This window comes from Sus scrofa, chromosome 4 (assembly GCF_000003025.6).
Source record: "Sus scrofa isolate TJ Tabasco breed Duroc chromosome 4, Sscrofa11.1, whole genome shotgun sequence".
Lineage (NCBI taxonomy): Eukaryota > Metazoa > Chordata > Mammalia > Artiodactyla > Suidae > Sus > Sus scrofa.
The window spans coordinates 7,167,859-7,188,208 of NC_010446.5; the positions used below are offsets into that span (position 1 = coordinate 7,167,859).

The following is a 20,350-nucleotide window of genomic DNA, read 5'->3' on the forward strand; positions in this document are numbered from 1 at the left end:
GGGCCTCTCCTCTTGACCCGACAGCCCCTCCCCTGCTTCTCTCAGCCGGTGTCTCGGATTCCTGAGAACGAGGTGTCGCGGGAGGAAGCTGTGCCCCCGTCTCTGCCCTGCTCCCGGCCCCCCGACCATCTGGGTCTGAGGGGCGAGGACCCTTGGACAGGGGAGTCCCTTGGCGTGTTCTCATTAATGAGGACATAAAAGTGCGAGGAAGGGGGTGCCAGGGTCAGAGCATGAGGCTAGTGGGAGAACCGAGAAGAAGGCGTGGCCCTGGCTCGGCAGCCCCTGCCTGGCCGAGTCCTGTGCTGTGGACGGTGGCCTGGGATCACCTGTCTGGCAGAGACTTAGGGTCCCAGAGGCTGTGCACTGAATCGTCTCACGGCCGCGGGGAGTGCTGGGGCGCAGAGTGGGCCCGAGCGTGGCCCCCTGGAGAAGCTCATCCTCCCCTGAGCCCCACTCTCCTTTGAAGCCGGGGAGCTGGGGCTCTGGCCCCCCGCTAAGGTGTTGTGAGGATCAGAGGCTAGGATCTGGAAATGTTGGGCACAGCAGCCCCCCCGCCACCAGCCTAGTGTTATTATGGCCTGTTTGGACAACTTCTGGCGCTGGGGAACCAGACCTCAGATGTGCCCTTGACATCACGGAGGGGTGGGGGGGCTTGCTCACCCACGGACCAGGCACCACGCTGGGTGCTGGGCCCTGTTCTTCCAGTAAGCGGGCCTGCTCTGTGGCCTGGTGTGAGGTCCTCTGGCGCAGGGTAAGGAGTTTTCAGAGCAAGACTTGGAAGATCCGGGCTCTGTCTCCAGCAGTGTGGTCCTGGGCAGTTTCTTTCCTCTCGGAGCCCCAGCTCCTCTCCTGTCTAAGAAGAGGATGGACCTTCAGGGCTTCGGGAGCCAATGGGGGCCCTGCTGTGGACAGCCTGTCTCTTCTCTGCCTGCACGTCGGCCAGGTGGGCTCCCATTAGCCTGAGACGGGGCAGCGGCAGCCCGGCTGGAGCCGGCAGAGGTGGCAGGCTGTCCTCTTGGTGCTCACGTCCAGGTTCTACCTGGATGGTTGTGCAGGTACCGCCCGTGCCTCTCGTGTGCCGAGGGCGTGGCACTGGTCTGGCAGGATGAACCTGTCCTTGCTTTCGAGAGGCTGCAGGTTGAGCGGGGAGATCTGTGCGTAGAGAACCTTGTGGAAGAGCCCTGCTGGGGGCTCCACGCAGAGCGTTTGAGCACAGGGACCCCCCCCTTCCTTTTTTTCTTTTTAGGGCCTCACATGCAGCATATGATAGTTCCCAGGCTAAGGGTTGAATCAGAGCTGCAGCTGCTGCCTACCCCACAGCCACAGTAACTCGGAATCGAGCCACATCTGCTACCTACACCACAGCTCACAGCAATGCCAGATCCTTAACCCCCTGAGCGAGGCCAGGGATCGAACCCTAATCCTCATGGATACTCGCCGGGTGCATTACCACTGAGCCACAATGGAACGTCCGGGACTGCCTCTTCCTCAAGGGGGGGTTCCCCCAGCTGAGGCACTTCTGGGGAGTTTCTTGGATGTGGGAGGGAGAAAGCCTCACTGCTGGGAGTGATCATTATAAAGTAGAGAGGGGGCTGGAGGAGGGAGAGGAAGCCGGGCAGGAAGGGGAGTAGGAGCCTCGAAAGATAAGGGAGGCAGCTGGGCTGCCCAGCGCACGGCAGCGTCCCAGCAGTGTTTGCTGAGTGCATGGAGGACCGGGCCCTGCAGCCTCGGAAGCGGGGGGGGGCCTTGGTGGGGAGCTGCTCTTCAGCCAGCACCTGGCTCGTGAGTGATCTGGCCTGGATTCTGGAACCCTTGAGGTGGGCAGAACTGTAGAACTCAGACCTGACTTAGTGAATAATTTGCACCGTCTTAGGGGTTCAGGTTTTCCATTAAGCTCGCGGGGCTGCTAATAATTTAGCAGGAAGATGTGTTAGCTACGGCATTCAGGGAGAATGGAGGACCCGTCTCAGGGGATAATGACACTGTGAAGCCGTAGCTTTTCCACTGTGGAGAACAATTTTAAGCCTGTGCTAATAGATTAAACTACTCGAGTGATCATTTTGAACAAAGAAAATGGTTGAGAGCTATACAGCCAGCCACGAACTGATCGGGGTGGGTGAAGGGTAATAATTTAACCTTACTGAGCCGTGGCCTGTAATCCCATTAGTCGCTGCCACATTACCCTAGCTGAGGAAGGTCCCTGGACTTGAGGCCAACATCCAGCTTTTGCTCCTTTCCAGCTCTTTGACATTAGCTGGGTCACTCGATAGTCGAGGTTTCATTCAGAGATGACCAAGCCACAGGCTGTTGTGTGCAGGGGCTGGGGATGGGGCGGGGAAGGAGGTCTGTGGTTTGCAGAAACATAGAACCCGGAACCAAGCAGAATGAGACCCTCGAAGCTCGGGAGGGCATGGAGGTGGGGAGGGGCTCACTGCCGAAAGCCCTAGAACCCTTTTGTGTGATGCAGCCATCAGCCCTTGGGGTCCCTCTTTCTACAGGACCTGGAGCATCTGCAGGCCTGGCAGAGCTGCTCACACAGCTCCTGAGAGCGCAGACTCGGCCCCGTGGCAGCCAAGCCCTGGGAGTTGTTAGTTAAGACGCCCTGGCTGTTACACCTGCGCCAGCTTGGAGGTGGCTCCTTCTAGAACCTGTGTGAAAGACACTTATCTTTGTCTCCATCACTCTTTCTAGTGAAAGGACCACGGCGCAAAGGACCATGTTTGGAAAGTTTCTTTTACTCCCACAATCAGCAGTGAATGAGTCTGCCTGCTGGTTCGGCTGGACAAATCCCTTGAAAACTGCGGATAAAAAATAGAGGAAGGATCATGTTAAACAGACTTAATACACAGACAAGGTAATCCGGGCAAATAAGCCCGGATATTTAGAGGGAGAGGGAGAGAGAGTGGCGCTCAGTATACCTTCTCCTCGAGTCAGAGAGGTTGGGGTCCCAGGCTGCCCCGGGTCGCGTGAGTGTCGTCCTGTGAAACAGGTCTCAGCCTCTCAGCTGGTGAGCGGCCTCTTCCCAGTCTTGTTGGGAACCTCGCTTCCGGCCTCCCCCGCCGCCGCCCCCAGCACTGCCTCTCCCGTGACCGGTGCACGTTTGACGAACGCACGGCCCGAGAACCGCCCGTGTGCAGACACACTTGAGGTCTGGGGCCTGGGCTCGGTACCCGGGGGTCCCAGGCTCAGCCAGGAGGAAAGCCTCTGTGCAGACGAGGGGCCCAGAGGGGACGCAGCGGGGATGTGGGGACCCCCAGGCTTTGGAGGTGGGCAGCAGCACAGTGGGGAAGCCTGGAATGGGAAGGCTGAGGAAGCAGCGCAGAGGGTCTCAGTGAGTCAAGCTGAGGTCGGCTCAGTAGTGTCCGATGGCAGAGAACCTTCTGGAAAGGTGAGGACGGAACGCTGCTCAGCGGGTTTGGCGACTGGGAGGTGGTCCTGGCAACGCTGGGGGCGCACACCTGCACTTTGCTGCCTCCTCTCCCCTGCGGTGCGTTTCCCACCATCTGCAGACACCAGCACCCTCCAGGAAGTGGCCCCGGGCGCTGCTGCGTCAGAGTTCTCAGCACCTTGTTTTCCCTTATTTCACACACAGCGGCCGCATTTTGGTTTCCAGCCTTCTTCCCGCAGAAGCGGGCAGAGGCCATGCCTCGGTCGTCTCGGGATCTCCGTGTGCCCGCCCTGGTGCCATGGGAACAGGGGCTGCCGCCTCTGCTCATCAAACCCTGGGCCCGGCAGCGTCCCCGTGTCGGGGCGGCGGTGTCAGCCCTTGCTGGTGCTCAGGCATCACGATGGTAGAGTGGTTCAGAAGGACAGTGACGTTGTTAGCAACGTCCTCCTCATTTTAGGCTTTATCGCGATGGCAAACACGGTCTGCAGGTAATGGGGTCGTGCCCAGGAGCACGTCTTAAAGCTTGTGTATTGGTTGATCTCACCCTTTTTTTTTTTTTTTTTTTGGTCTTTTTCACCCTTTCTATCACCATTTTGTCATTTGTTTACCTGAAGCAAGTCCCCTTGCTTTGCACATGTGATGTCCTGGGACCCCAGCATAAGTCACCTGTGGCCCCCGACTTTCTCCTTCGTGTAGAATTTCCTGGCAGTTGGGAGGAAAGCATGTGTTGCGTATTCCCTCCCCTCTGCCCAGCCCCTATCAGGTTCCCGCTTTCCAAGTGCAATAAATCAATACTTACTTCTACAGTCTTGGTTCTCAGTACATTTTCCCATTTAAATGAAATTGAAACAAACAGTAAAAGAAGACGAGGAAAAGGGCCTCCATCTAACTGTAGAAAAACACATTAGGCTGAATGTATGAATACCTTCCACTCAGGTATTTCTCTGGCTTCTGGTAAGTTCTGTCAGTCCAAGTTAAGAGTTCCTTCCGATCAATAACCTTGCGCAGAGCCCACCCCAGACGGGCCTCGTCCATTTTCTTCTCTGGATTAAGCCCCCTTCTGACACAGCCCTTCCTGCTGACAGGGAATGGTGCGGGCACAGGGCCAGAGGAAGGGCCTGGAAGCTGGGGAGCCATTTTCAGAGGTAGCCTGGCGCCTTGGCAAGTCACAGAGGGCAGGCAGCAAGGGGGAGGCCGTCCCAGGCAGGCTCCAGCTGGGAGGGGAGTCAGAGCATCATGAACGGGAGCTCGTGGAGGCCGCTGAGCAAACCCTCTGCTCCCCGTTCCATCCGGGGGTCTTGGTGCTGCTCCCCTCTGTGCCTGGAGCCCTGTCCCTACTCCTCCTCCTCCCGAGGTCACCCCACCTTCTGCCAGAGCATCCCTGAGGGCCTGTGTCTGCCCTGCTAGGTGGTGAGTTTCCTCCCGGGCTGCCTGAGCCTCACCTCAGCATCTGCATCTAGGGAAGCATGTCCCGCACACACTGAGGGCCGGCGCTGTTCCCCCATCCCGCCCGCCCACCGGGCTCTGGGGAAAGACTGTGCCATCTTTGCCCTCACGGAACTCAGCCCACTGGGACCTGAGGAAGTGACAGAGTTCTTGTGGGCTGAGTGAATATGCCTACCGGACATGCCGCAGGACCTTAAGACAACATTGATGAGTACGTGATGGAAGGCTCGGAGGGCAGTGATGTGATTAAGCACCCGCTCGGCAAGCGGGATCTTCCTCAGTTCGCCTGGCAGTTCTCTGAAGCGGGCCCGTGAGCCCCTGGTTCCCAGATGGTGAAGCAGAGGGTTACCGGGAGAGCGTCTGGCCGAGGCTCACAGCGAGTAGCAGTGGAGCTGCTGCTGGAGCCTCGCCAAGTGCCGGGCGCAGCAGTGCTCTCTCCCCACGCCTGGCGGACCCTGTGGGAAGGCAGGTCTCTCTGTCGTCCACCCCTGCATCTGGGGGCTCTCTCATTCCCCTGCTCAACAATTCCAGGTCCCTTCATTTTGATCCTGGGCTGGTTTTCTTACCCTCAGTCATTTTTGCAGCTCTCGGGGTCTCAACGCTTCCTAAATCTTCCCCGTGTTTGTCTGATTTCTCTTCTCGAGATCAAAGATGGATGTAAAACAGACCAGAACCCAGAGTCAGGGACCTGGGGCCTTCGCAGCAGCTGGAATGTGGCCTTGTCTGGAATCTGCCTGCTCAGAGCTACAGAGAAAGGCCTGCCCTTGGAAGCCTGCAGCACTTCACTGGCCGATGCTCTAACAGGCTCTCCTGCCCAGCCCTGGGGCAGCGACTGCCCTGCAGAGCTGCCAGGGCATTAGTGTTGATGGGTGACATCTGGGGAAACCAGTCCTGCAGGGGCCTCAGTGCCTAGTGTGCTGTTGACCTTCAGAGTTCAGCTCCCGGGGCGGAGAGACAGATGACCCCCGTAAGCTGGTCCCTCTCTCACCACTCAGCGGGCCAGCTGTGAATTTCCAGGAGACCCCCCCCACTCAACCCTCAACACAGTCGCAGGAAGCAACTCCCATGGTGCCTTCCAACCACCATACCCTCGGCAGCCCCCAACACCTCTGGGAGGCAGCTTGGCATCGAGAGAAGAGCTTGGACTTTGAGTTTGAACTTGGGTTCCACCATCAGCCACCGCTGGGGCCCCTGGCTTTGCAGCAGTGAGCATCGCCCTCTTGCCTATAAGCCGCAGGTGAGAGCAAGCATAGAGCATTGCCGAGACATCCCCTGCAGGAAGGACGAGCTCCTGGAATGTACCAGATGCTCCATGGGCTGGGAGTCTGTTGTCGAGGCTGATCTGGACGTGCGGCCCATGTGACCTTTCTCTTGCCCTCCCACAGGTCACCGACGAGGAGCCCAGCTCCAACCACACGGTCATGATCCAGGAGACCCTCCAGCAGGCCTCCGTGGAGCTGGCCGAGCAGCATCACCTGGTGGTGTCCTCCGACGATGTGGAGGGCATTGAGACGGTGACGGTCTACACGCAGGGCGGGGAGGCCTCGGAGTTCATCGTCTACGTGCAGGAGGCCATGCAGCCCGTGGAGGAGCCGGCTGTGGGGCAGCCGGCCCAGGAGCTCTAGGGCACACGTCAGACAAAGCCACGGGCAGGGCTGGCCAGGCTGGGTAGACGCCGCGGGCACCAGGACTGGGAGCCCCCAGCAGTGCCCCCCGTCCCCGGGTGCTCTCCTCTGTACTCCCTGCCCCGGCCGCCAGGTGGGGCGCTCCTGGTCCTGCTCTGGGTGGCCATGGCGATGGGCATCACCAGCAGTACAGGAGCCCCGCCCCCAGCACAGACACCACCCTCCCCCCCAGTCGTCTGCTTCCGGAAAGACACTTGCATCAGCTCCCCAAACATGGCCCATACCGCGTAGCCCCTTTGCTTTGAGACTCCAGCAGAGACCCCCAGCCCTCATCAGCATCTTCCCTGGATCAGTCTCGGAGGTGGAGCCGAATCTTTATGTGGGACTGCTCCGCAGCCTGGTGACGGGAGACAGCCATCGCAGAGAACTCGACCTCCTGGTTTTGAGTCCCCTAGGAGAGAACAGAGGGGAGGGGTGTATCTACAAAGTTCTGCCCTCCTCATGCATCAAGGGCGCTTGTTATCCTGTGAAGTAACCACGATTTGATGCCCCTCCCACGCTCATCCCTGGTGGGGTCTCCGCTTACTCTCTTGGAATCCTTCTGCTTTTTAAATAAATGCACTTTTTGCTGTTCACCTCCCACTCCAAGGAGGCGAGGTGGATAGAATAGAAGCTGTCTCTGCCTGTGTACTTCTTCTGCTCCTCCTGTGGCTTGGATGGTGTGTGTTCCCCCTTCCTGAAACCAAATCTGGGATTTGGGCCCCACCTAGAACGGCCCCATCTGCGATCACGATGCTCTCTGTCCCTCTAAAGCATTAGCCTTGCTGAGGGGCCAGTTTGAGGATCATGGTCCTGCCTTCCGCTTCCTGGTACCTGGCGTTTGATTTGCTGCAGCCAAGACCTGGCAGCAGCCTCTTGCCACTTGGGGACGAGCAGCAAGCTCACAGAAGCCCTCACGATGCTCCTGTCCAACTGACCTTTCAGTCCAGATCCTCATAAATCCCAAATCTTTTCAGGCCTCTGCTGTGTGACAGTTTTGCGGGGGCGGCGAGGTGAGTCTTGCTGCCCCCTTCCACCCCTGGGGTCTCCTGACATCATCACCCACCGTCCAACTCACTGAGGTCAAGATTTTGTGGGGGGGGATGAAATGTAATATGTAGTGATTCTAACCAATTGTTTGAATAAACCACCCTTTTAAGATATAAAATAATAAACTATTGCCCCATGGCTTTAGAATTTCACATTTCTAGGATAGACAGTGAAATCCTCTGTATTACATGGGACAGCTCATAAAACTCTTCATCTGAAACCAAGTTTTTTGATGCTCTGTGGGGACTAAAGACAGCCAAAAGCTGTGCTTCAGTAGCAGATGAAGAAGCGGCTTGAGAATTTTTAATCCTTCGGTGGTTTGCAGTCTTTTGTTTCCAAGGAAGACGTTATTGACCCATTTTCAGTAAAGGAAGAACTTGGAGTTATTTCTCTAGTAAGGGTGGAGGATTTTTACCAGTCGTGGTAAAGGTAAATGGTACAACCAAATCGTGGATTTTTTCCTCCGAATGCTTGGCAGCCTGTGTGTCATGTCTGTTTGTTGATGTGTGGTTGGCCTGCAGCACAACATTAGTTCCAGGGATACAGCACAGTGATGGGATGTTTTCATACATTACGAAGTGATCGCCACCTTAGGTCTAGTTATCTGTCATCGCACCAAGTTATCACATAGGGAGGGGCTCTCTCCCCCATCCTGTACATTTCATCTCCGTGACTCACTTGTTTTGTAACTGGAAGTTTGTACCTCGTCGTCTCCCTCACCTGTTTCACTCATTGCCTCACTCCTTTTGCCTCTGGCAGCCACCCGTCTGTTTTCTGTGTCTGTGAGTCTGTTTCTGTTTTGTTTGTTCATTTGTTTTGTTTTTTTAAGTTCCACATGGAAGTGAAAGCATATGTCTCTCTCTGACTTACTGCACTTGGCTGAATGCCCTCCATGTCCATCCACTTTGTCACAGGTGGCAAGATGCCATTCCTTTTTATGGCTGAGCGATGCCCTGTTGTGTACATTGACCACCACGTCTTTATCCACCCATCCGTTGATGGGCACTTGGGTTGCTTTGATATTGTAAATTATGCTGCAGTGAACACAGGGGTACATATGTCTTTCGAATTAGTTTTTTTGTTTTTACTTTTTCTAAAGACTCAGAAGTGGAATTGCTGGATTGTGTGGTAGTTCTGTTTTTAATTTTTTGAGGCACCAGCATACTGTTGCCCATGGTGGCTGCACCAATTTTCATTCCCACCAAGAATGTAAATGCCCAGGTGTTCCCCTTTCTCCACGTCCTCTTCAGCATTTGTTATTTGTTGTCCGTTTGATGGTAGCCATTCTCACGGTGTGAGGAGGTATCTCAGTGCTGCTTTGGGGTTGCATTTCCCTGGTGATCAGTGGTGTTTACCATCTTTCCATGTCTGTTGGCCACCTGTGTGTCTTTTTTGGGGGGGGGATTTTTATTCGAATCCTTAACCCATTTTAATTGGATTTTTTTGATGTTAAGCTCTATTAGTTCTTTGTATATTTTGGTTATTAACCCCTTATCTGATATATCATTTGCAGATATTTTCTCCCATTCAATAGGTGGCCTTTTCATTTTGTTGATGATTTCCTTTGCTGTACAAAAGCTTTTTAGTTTTATGTCTTCCCATGTGTTTATTTTTGCGTTTGTTCCCCCTGTCTGAGAAGACATACAAAAAAAAAAATACTGCTGTGGCTGAGGTCAGAGAGCCAGTGTTTGTATTTTCTTTATGGTTTCAGGTCTTTAGTCCACTTTGAGTTTATTTTTGTATGGTGTGAGAAAATGTTCTCATTTTATTCTTTTACAGGTAGCTGTCCATTTTTTCCAATACCATTTATTGAAGAGGTTTCTTTTCCCCGTTGTATATTCTTGTCTCCTTTTTCATAGATTAACTGACTGTTTAAGTCGGATTTATTTCTGGATTCTACATTCTCTGTCATTGATCAATGCGTCTGTTTTTGAGCCTTATTGTTTTGTTTTTGGTAACTTTGTAGTACAGTTTGAAAGCAGAGAGTGTGATACCTCTAGCTTTGTTGTTCTTTCTCAAGAATGTTTTGGCCATTTGGGGTCCTTCATGCATCTTTACAAATCTTAGATTTATTTGTTCTAGCTCTGTGAAAATGGCATTGGTATTTTGATGGGGATTGCATTGACTCTGTAGATTGGCTTAAGTAATATGGTCATTTCAACAATCCATGAACATAGTATATTTTTCTTCCAATCCATGAACATAGTGTATTTTTCCTTCTGTTTGGGTTGCCTTCAGAGTCTTTCATCAAAGTCTTAGAGTTTTCCAAATATAGGTGTTTTTTTTTTTTTCTTAATCTCCTTGGTTAGATTTATTCCTAGGTATTCTATTCTATTTTATGTAATTATAGATAGGATTGCTTTCTTAATTTATTTTTCTAATAGTTCATTGTAAGTATATAGAAATGTAACAGGGAATTCCCATTGTAGCTCAGTGGGTTAAGGACCCACTGTTCTCTCTGTGAGTATGTGGTTTCAATGCCTGCCCTTGCTCAGTGGATAACAAACAGGTGTTGCTATGGCCATGATGTAGGCTGAAGCTGTGGCTCCGATTTGACCCCTGGCCTGGGAACTTTCATATGCTGCAGGTGTGGATGTAAAAAGAAAAAAAAAGGAAGAAATGCAACAGATTTCTGTATATTAGCTTTGTACCCTGCATCTTTACTGAATTCATTTATTAATTCTAATAGATTTTTGGTGGCATCTTTAGGGTTTTCTATATATAGGGTAATGTCATATGCAAACAGGGATAGTTTTATTTATTTCTTTCCAAATTGAATTCCTTTTATTTCTGTTTCTTACTGCTATTCCTAGAATTTCTAACACTATGTTGAATAAAAGTAACGAGAGTAGGCATTCTGAACTTGTTTCTGATCTTAGAGGAAATACTTTCAGCCTTTCACCATTGAGATGGTATTAGCTATGGGATTTTCATATATGGGCTATATTAAATTGAAGTATGTTCCCTTCTATATCCACGTTATTGAGAGTCTTCATCATGAATAGATACTGAGTTTTGTCAAAAGCTTTTTTTTTAATCTATTGATTTTTATTCTTTGGTTTACTAATGTAGCATATCACATTGATTGATTTGCAGATACTGAACTACCCTTATATCCCTGGGATAAATCTCACTTGATCTTGGTCAGTGATTCTCTTAATGTAGTGTTGAATTTGATTTGCTAATATCCAGTTAAGGATGTTTGCGTTTATGTTCGTCAGTGATAATATCCTATAATTTTCTTTTTTTGTAGTGTCTTTGTCTGGTTTTGGTATCAGGGTGATGCTGGGCTCATAAAATGAGTTCAGAAATATTCCTCTCTGTTCATTTTTTTTTTTTTTTGGACCATTTTAAGAAGGATGATTGTCACTTATTCTTCAAATGTCTGGTAGAATTCACCTGTCAAGCCATTTAGTCCTGGACTTCAATTTGTTGAGAGTTCTGAAAATTACTGATTCAGTTTCATTGCTGGTAATTTGTTTATGTATTTTATTTCTTCCCGATTCAATCTTAGGAGATTGTGTGTTTCTAGGAATTTATTCGTTTCTTCTGTGGTGTACATTTTGGAGGTGTGTAATTGCTCATAGTGATTTCTTGTGATCCTTTGTATTTCTGTGCTGTCAGTTGAACTTCTCACTGAGGTCAGATTTTCTTCCTCCAAGAACCGTTTTTTCACATGAACTCTCACGCAGGTCTGTAAGCATATGTACAGATAGGTGGAGTGGTAGCTGCTCTGGGCGGAGAGGGTGGAGACTGTAGCCCTGTGTACCTGGCCCTCATCGTTAGCGCCGTCTCACCCAGCCAGGTCTGAGGGCACCTCTTGGTGGTGGGAGGGGGTGGGCAGCTTAAAAGCTGCTTTTCCAGTACAGGAGGAAAGCCAGGAAGACAGGAAGTGCCTCTGGAGTGCAGAGGAGGCAAGGGCACTTCCCCCTTGGGATGCGTGAGGGAAAGCCTCATGGCGCAGGTGGCCTGGGATCGGGGCTTTGTAGACCAGGTAGGCTTTGCACTTGCAGGGAGTAGGGTCGAAGGTGAGGAAAAGGACTCTAAATAGAGTAACAGCGGCACTAACCCCCGGGGGTGGGACAGCACGGACGGTGATCGGTGAGGCACGAACGTTTCCATTTGGCTGGTGGATCTTCTAAGGGGAGAGACAGGACAATCAACTTGAAACCAGAACCTAGAGGAACAGGTTGGTTATTGGAGATGATGGGTATTGATTTTATTCAGTAAAATTAATTCAATAACATTAAATGGGGACACAGTGGCCATTCAGTAGACCCAGGGTTCAAAGGCAAGAGTGGTGTCCCAGTAAGATTAATCCTGTTAGATGGTTGATCATCCAGGTCAGAGACAAGAACCTGGGCTCAGATCCAGTTCTGCCCCTTATCCGTGTGACCGGGACACATTTCTATGCCTGTCTGAGTTGTGGTTTACTCATCTCTGAAAAGGGTCTGATGATCATTGCTAACTCCAAAGATTACCGAGGATTAACTGAACAAAGCCCAAGAAGCTAGTAGCAGAGCAGCTGGCCCACAGCCTGGAATTATCAGTTATTATTTGTGTTCTTAGTCACGGGGTCCACAAGTGTGCATACCCCTCTAAGGACACCCTCCAAGAGGTCTGGATCTAGTGGCAGAGTGTGACACGAGTGCACAAAAGGAGAGTCTAACTAAATGTGCCAGGGCGAAGCCATGGGGTCCCCTGACACAAGGCCTTGGACCGGAATGGGTGGGACCCCGTGACATGGAGGAGCAGGCACGCAGCTGCTCAGCAGGCAGTCTCGGCTGTCTGCACAGGTGACCACAGAGCTCAGAGTCCAGTTGACTTTGGTGCTGAGTCAGTCCTTCGTGCTGATTCTCCTCGAAAGCTGGTTATTTCCAAGATGCACATCTTGGCCTCATCAGTGACCTCAATACCATTAGAAGATCTTGTTCTAATTCTCTGACCCCCCCCCAGTGAAGAATGGTGATTGTACCAAGCTGCTATTTGGTGGGTGTGGGCTGGACAGATATCTACCAGGTCATCTGAAGTCCTTGTGTACTTAGCCGCACAGAGAAGGGACCAGTGGCTTTGAATGTTACCACGTTTAGGTCGTGAGGGCCCTGTGCTTAGGAGGTGATGTGGCTTTGGTTTGAATCCTGCTTCCCCGTTTACGATTTGTTGGTGAACCTTGAGGAGTGTCAACTTCATCATCCACACAGTGGGTCAATAATTTCACCCGTTTTGCCAAGTTTGTTTTAAGGATTAACCATGAAAGCATGCATCAAAGCATCCGGCACATCCTATCACAATTAAGTATTATTTTGCTTCCATTGTTCATGGTGCATTCTTGGTAAAGCCCCGAGGAGGTGACGTGGGCAGGGCCATATCATTTGCTCGCCTGAGCAGAGTGAGGCTCCCACTGTGGCTGCTGTTTACTCACCCGGTGACTACACCTGTCCACCTATCCTGGGCCTGTCACAGCCTCGCGTGGTTCATTCACCCACTGACTTAGCAGAGATGGTCGACTGTCCCCAGGGGCCCACACTGGACAGGCGCTGGGAACACAGCTTCCCAGTGACAGGTGGTCCCAGGCCTGGAGGAACTCACCTCCCCTTCAGCAGGCAGAGGGGCAGACAGGGGAGGGGGCGGTGAGGGGCTGCAGGGGCAGAGCAGGGACACTGGTGCAGCTTGAGGGGGTTCATGGGGGCGTCGATGCTGCCTTGGCTGAGCCCCGGCTCTGGGCAGAGAACAGCAGCCTGGCACGAGGCTTGACCTAACCTGACCTGGTCTGGAAATGGCAAGTCACGGGGCCAAGGGCGGAAGGGACCAGCCGGGCATCGTGTCGGCACCCACGGGCAGCCTTCCCTTGATTTCCATGCCAAGCCCCAGGCAGCGTCCCGCTGACCCTCATCTGCTGGGGGGAAAGGCGGAGGCTAAGAACCTGCCTGCCGTCTGCAGCTGGTGAGAGGTGAAGCCAGAACTGAGAGGGGGCTGACTTCAGACCTGCCCCAGCAGCCTGGAGAGAAGGTCCCTGCCGAGGGTGGTGGCAGTGGGGGCAGGGCCTCTGCTGGGGACCTAAGGCCACACACAGAAGGGAGGGAACAGGAGGAAAAGGGGAAAGACTCTGCCACTGGGCGCCCCTCGGGGATCTGACTCTGCAGCGGAAGACGGCGTCTCGCTCCATCTGAGTCAGCCCACCCCCGGCCCTTGCCGCCCCTGCAGGTTGTCTGGGGGATGTGGTCCCGGAGGATCGATGATCTTGAGACCGTGGACTTTCAGCATCCCCCCTTCCTGGGAACTCGGGAGGTTGAAAGGTGGTCTGTGTTCAGGATCCCGGTGGAGCCGGGTGGGGGGCAGGGCAGGGGGTGCAGTTCTCCTGGGCCTCTAATGCTGGGGGGCCAGAGAGTGGGGGGTCGGGGGAGGCTGGGTTTCTGAGCCACACCAGGTCCATCCAGCGCTTAGCTCCTGTCACCGCTTTACCCAGATCCCTCTGGGTCCACCTCGTCCTTTGTGCCAGGAGAGGTGCAAGTGTGTGCTGGAGGGCTGAGTGGGCTCCCCGCTTCGGGCTTAGTAGGGTATGAGCAGGACCTGCCGTGTGCTGGGTACCAGGCCGGGCTCTTTAACGAGCCACGTGTCTGCCTGAGACTGAACTGCCGGCACCTCCGTCACGCTTCCTCTGTGCCAGGCTTCTCCTTTAACCCTCTGGACAGCCCAGCGAGCCGCTGCTTTCATTAGCGCTTTATCGATGGAGAAGATTAGCTGGCTTGAGGTCACACAGGAGGTAGTGGAGCCAGAATTTGAGCCCAAGCAAGACCTGCACTCTCAGCGGAGTGCCTCTGCCAGCTTCTTGCTCTTTCACAGCTGAGAAAACAGAGGCTCTAAGCAGCCTGTCTTGGGTGACCCTTGAAACTGCAGAGTGAAGTGTCAGGACTAGAATCCAGCATAAGGGGCCATCTCATCAGTGGCTTTTGTACCCCCTGTACCACGATGCCTCCCCTGTGATCTTTCACCCTAGCACCAGAAAGCAGAGCATGCCCAGGGTGTGGGGGGAAAGATCAGATCCCAAGGGCAGGGAGGGTTAGAGGCAGGATGCCTGGTCCAGGACATGGAGCGAAAGCCCCGGGACCCTGTGGCTGTGAGGCCAGAGCCAGTGTGAGCGGGAGCCACCGGAAGGCAGGAGAGCCAGGCGGGGCTGGAGGGACCAGCCAGGATGGGCCTGCGGTGCGTGCGGCTGGGAGGAAGCCGAGGGCAGCGCTGGGTGGTCTGACCCTCGTTCCCCAGGCGCCCCTTCAGCCAGGGTTACGTGCCGGCAGCCCTCACACCAGCCCTGCCCCCGGATGGCCTTCTCTGCTGCCCTGTGGACTCCCAGGCTGTTGTCTGTCAACACAGGGGGTGAAGTCTGGTCTCTTAATAAGGAACCAAGCCCGGGCAAGACAGACCTGGGCCTGATGCCGCCTCTTGGCATCTGTATAACTTTGCAAAGTTAGGTTATGTCACGTCACCATTGCACTCATGCAAATGATAAGGTCACTGGTGCCAAGTGTGAATGAGTTAACTGTGTCGGCATCCAGCCTTCGGGCAGCACTGGGAGGAATGCATGTTCTCACCCCCTCATGCAGATGGAGGTAAAGTAGCCCCGGAAATAGTGACACTTGCCGAGATCACATCCCTGAGGTTCCTGGCACAGCGTCCGATAGAGAGGCACAGCCCTGGTCACCGCAGACCGTGCCCAGCAAGGAGACCGTGACCCCCAGTGTGGCCGTGGCCGTGCAGCCTTACGTCTGAGCTGCATTGGTTGCTCCGAGTTTCACATATTTTGCGGAGACGGTGGCTTATTTTATAACCTGTATCTACAGGGCCAATTTAGCAAATTAATTTTTCTTGTAGTAAGTATTTAAGATTCATTAGCCCTCGTCACTGATGATTTTCTCCTTGTTCTTTGGTTCCATCTTTCAAGGCTGGAGAAAAAAGCCTGTTTGATTTCAAATCCATCACCCCGCCCCACCCCTTTCTAGATTTCAAAGTGAACTGTCCATCTTGCCCTTGGATGCAGTCCAGGCCTGCATCAATCTCCTCCCAGTGGTAATAGTTTTAAGTCTTAGCAGGAAGTCTCTGGGAACCAATTAAGTGGACTAATACTTTGGAAGAGGGAGAAAAAGAGTGTTCTGAGGGAGGGACTTAATTTACCATGCATCGCAAAATTTTCCAAGTAAATTATTTTCAAGTCAACGTGGCCCTTCTCTTAGCCGTGACAGGAACACATTTGGGTTTGATTTAAAAAATTCTAATCTATCACTGTCACCATTCCTGCCGCAATTTAAGGCTTCAGTGGTTTGCGGTAGATAACAGTTGTTGCCTTTCCTGCAGGCTAAGAAGGCAGTGACTGTTTGCTATATTAACTATCACAAAACAGACAAAAGGGGAAGGCAGGCGGGTGTAGACAGAAGAAGGCGTGTCAGGCCACAGTCCCTGGGGTGTTTGCTGCCCCCCGCCCCCCGCCAGCTGCTGCTCCACCTTGGTCCTTCCATCCTGCACCTCTTTTTGGACCCTCACGGAAGTCACGCTTGCGGGTGATGGTGAGGCGTCCTGGACAGTAGCCCGGGCCTCGGGGGCTCTTGATGGACCGGGAGAAACTCATAAGGGAACTACTTCTGGTAGATGTACCTGCGGTGGGTGCTTCAGTCACATGCCAGCCACCCAGGGACCTAGACGGAAATTAGCCTTGAAAGACGGCTTCTGCTGGCCCTGGAGGGAGGCGTGCTCCAGGGCCGGCAGAAGCTGTTTCTGTGCCTGGTGGTTCTCCGCATATTGGCTGTAATAGTCGTAGGGCTGGCCCCGTCTGGGGGCCCCTGTAAACCCATCCACCGGGGCCCTGTGACGTGTGGGTACACTGTGAACAGCCAAACCTCTGCGATGTCCGAGATCAGACTCCTGCTGGAGCCAGGGGCTCACCACTTACTAGCTGAAGCCTCACACACTCCCTCTAAGCCTCAGTTTTTCAGTCTCTGAAATGGGAAGCTGGATAGTACCTTCCTTGTGAGGCGTGTCCATTTCCTGGTGCAGCACAAGCCTCCAACTGGGGCCCATTCTTAAAGCCCCCCAGTTATGATCCTTGTTTCCTTCTACCATAACTGTGGGAGGTGCCCGAATGGCAGAGTAGCTGGAGGGTGGATTGTCGCCAGAGGAGCGCCAGGGGCTGCGAAAGGCTGCAGGTGACGCCCTAGTTTGCAGTAATGAAAAAGGACAGAGCAGGAGTTCCTGTTGTGGCTCAGCAGGTTAAGAACCCGACTAGTAGCCATGAGGATGTGGTTTTGATCCCCGCCTTGCTCAGTGGGTTAAGGATCTGGGGTTGCCACAAACTGCGGTGTAGGTTGAAGATGTGACTCGGATCCCAGTGTCGCCATGGCTCTGGCGTAGGCTGGCAGCTGCAGCTCAGATTTGACCTCCGGCCTGGGAACTTCCAAAGGCTGCAGGTGTGGCCATAAAAAGAAAAAAAAAAAAAAAAGGACAGAGCAGAGACTGTGCCAGCACTGCCCACCCGGCCCGGGGAAGATTCTCTGTGCTGCTCGGCCTCTGACCGCATCCTTCATCCCTCGCTGCTGACCTCACCACCCAGACCTTTGGCCAGAAGGGGGAGTCCCCTGGGAGAGGGTCATTGCCGGTTCACCCCACGGCAAGGACAAGCCCCCCCGCCCCTAGTGTGGGGACACTGGAGGTCAGGAGAGCAGCTCAGTCCTCTCTCCACTGTGATTCAGGCATCAGTGCCCTTGGCACTGGGAGACCCAACAGCCCATGGAAGGAAGGCGCCCTTAGCCTTGGACCCTGCAGAGCGAGTCTGCTCCTGGCCCCCCAAGACCTTGAGGCTTGTCCTGAAGGGCCGGTTTCCTGGTGGTGAGCAAAGCTTTTCTGGAGTGTTCGCAAACCTAAAGCCATCTGTTCCCTTGGGTCTTCCTTCTGCCTGTGCTCCCCTGGTTAGTCTCTAAATCAGGAAGTCAATACTGACCTCTTAGAGCCGGGGGAGGGTTAAATGAGAAACAGGCACAAACATGCTGGCAGAGGAGGAGTGCCTGGCACAGGCAGCTGTCGGCATCAGGCTCTGGGTACAAGATCCATTTCTTGGGGGTGGTGTCAGATGGTGCAGTAGGGGGCCCAGCCTTTGTCCTTCTGCAGAAACAATGACTGGCAGCCGTCCACAGACACGGTGCCTCGTGGGGTCTGGGGACCCAGGTAGGAGGTTGTGAAGCCCCGGTGGAGCCCAGGACCAAGGAGAGCTGCCCTGGAGGCAGGCCCTCCCTGGGAGGCAGCCCGCTGGCTGTGGTGTGGCCAGGCTGCAGATCTGAACGCAGGCCCACCCCCACCCCTCAACCGTGGACTCAGCTCCAGACCTGCTTGTTTGTGGTCTTCCACCGGCTCTAGCTGCCAAGGGACCTGGGAACAGGCACACTGACCGTGGACCCAGTGGGGGGCCCGGAAGCACCCTTGACCTGCTCAGCTGTGGTCCCAGAGGGAGCATCACCAGCCCAGGGACCCAGCAGCAACCATACCCGCCCATGCCCAGGACCCAACCACAGACCAGGCAGCAGCCACGTGACCCAGCTCTGGCCCTGCTGGACCCATCCCGGAGGCAGCCCCGTGGGCCCAGGACAAGGCAGGAGAAGGTCTGTACCTGCAGAAACCAGTCGTGCACAGAAGCCAGCAGAGGCCTGCGTGGACCACAAACAACCAGGCACACCTGACACCCCCAGAGGAACTAATAATAAAACACCAGTAACTGACCTTAAACTAAAGCAGGTCCATGAACCACTTCACAATAAACTCAAAATAATCATCTTGGGAGTTCCCCTTGTGGCTCAGCAGTAATGAACCCAACTAGTATCCATGAGGACATAGGTTTGATCCCTGGCCTCACTCAGTGGAGTAAGGATCTGGCGTTGCCGTGAGCTGCGCGATGTAGGTTGCAAATGTGGCTTGGATCTGGTGTTGCTGTGGCTGTGGCCGGCGGCTACAGGTCTGATTTGACCCCTAGCCTGGAAACTTATATATGCTGTGGGGGCTGCCCTAAAAAAAAGACCAAAAAAAAAAATTTAAAAAATAACCATCTTTAGGAGTTCCCTGGTAGCCTAGTGGTTAAGGATCCTGTGTTGTCACTGCTGTGGCTCAGGTTCAACCCCTGGCCTGGGAACTTCTGCATGCTGCAGGTGTAGCCAAAAAAAAAAAAAAAAAAAAATCATCTTCAAGAAGCTCCATGAGCTACAAGAGAACACAGACAACTAAACAACATGAGGAAAACAGCCTATGCACAAAATGACAAGCAAAAAAGAGCCATTTCTCTAGTTGGCGGCTGATCACACTGAGGGCAAGGTGGCCGCTGTCCTCAGGTACATCCTTTTCATGAAGTGTCCACACTCCCAACTACTGGTCTTTTTAGGAAACAGTGTTTTCGGCATCTCGAAGATGTAGCATATCTGCTGGCATGCTCTCCCTGTGGTTGGAACTGTATGGCTTGAGCACAGTGGAGCTGGGGAAGTTTCGACAACCTGCAGACTGTCAGGTGCCTTGAATGAGTAAACAGCAATCACACCCAGCCCTGGCTGGGTACCAGCAGGCAGGATGCAACGATGGGAAAACCTCGGGGGGCACACTCTCCCCTCCCTTCTCAGTTCCATTCGCTCCAACTGTTTATTCTGCCCTCATGCAGCCTGGATTCTAGAGGAGCCAAAGAGAGCTCGAGCAAAAGCCGCAGACCTTCCGCCAAACCTCAGATGTCAGCGAGGGAGGGATGGAGGAGATGAGACGGGGGCGGGGGGGGGGACTGGGAGAAGGGTGTGGGCTGAGGGGGGAGGGAGGGGAAGACCCACAGATGATGGCAGAGCCTCTGGGCACACCACCCCAGAGCCCTGGGGCTGGGTTCTGGTGTTCAGGCTCTGTGGACCACTGAGCCTTCGGGGGTTTGGAGGAAAGCCCCAGACTGGCTCCCAGGAAAATGCACTTGCACGCAACTCTAGTGCCGTTGCGGGAGGTTCATGGGTCCTAGGTTAAGAGCCTTGAACCGACTTTCAGAATAAAATATACAAGATGCAGAGGTCAGATCTGGTCGGGGTCACGCACCAAAGGCCAGTGCGACCTCCTCCTTGCTTCTCCCCCTCAGGTGACTCCTGGGGAGAAAGTACAGCCAAGAAGTGCTTATTGAACATCTAATAAAGCCCCCACCAGGCTTAGAGAACAGACGCAGCTTCTCCCCTGTTAGGGAGGTTTGAGAGACCAATATTGGGCATAGCTGAGGATTCTGCACAAGAGGGGTGGAATCGAGAGCTAGTGGGGACCAGCCCGGATGCCTGGTGTTAACGGGAAGTTAATGAGAGAAGACGGGGCCAGAGCAGGGGGCTGAGGGGATCGGCTTCCCCGGGAGAGCAGGGGTCCGAGTCTCGGTGTGCCCAGCGCCTAAGGGAGACTTCAGGGCAACCCCTCCCTCCTTCCGGCCGGAGAGACGTTTGTCTTCACCCATGGGTCGCCCTCTCCCCACCCTCCCCTCTGCTCTGCCATCTCGACTCTTCTTGATGTATCGGGGGAAGAGGGACACGTCAAGAAATAGGGAAGGACCTGGCCAGAGAGGCCAGCCTGGGCTCCGTATCGACAGCTGGGGGGGCCCCCGAGGGGGTGGGTGAGCAGCTGCGGCCCGTTGGTTCCAGAACACCCGTGATGTCCCGGGAATCAGTTTCCTCCAGCCCTTGGGCAACTCTGGATGGGATCACTGAGCTTCTGCCTGGGTTGGCAAACATTTCTTATAAAAAACCAGGTAGATAGTTCAGGCCTTGTGGGC

The 20,350-nt window shown here is 53.6% G+C and overlaps 1 protein-coding gene across 3 annotated transcripts in view; it reads left to right on the forward strand.

Moving 5' to 3' along the window:
- The window catches only part of ZFAT (zinc finger and AT-hook domain containing), a 205,298-nt gene extending 198,167 nt beyond the window's left edge, over nucleotides 1-7,131 (forward strand). For all 3 annotated transcript variants that reach the window (XM_021088872.1, XM_021088873.1, XM_021088874.1), the window contains one exon: nucleotides 6,220-7,131. In XM_021088872.1, coding sequence (XP_020944531.1) covers nucleotides 6,220-6,459 — 240 coding nt within the window. In that variant the 3' untranslated portion in view covers nucleotides 6,460-7,131. The remainder of the gene's footprint in view (nucleotides 1-6,219) is intronic.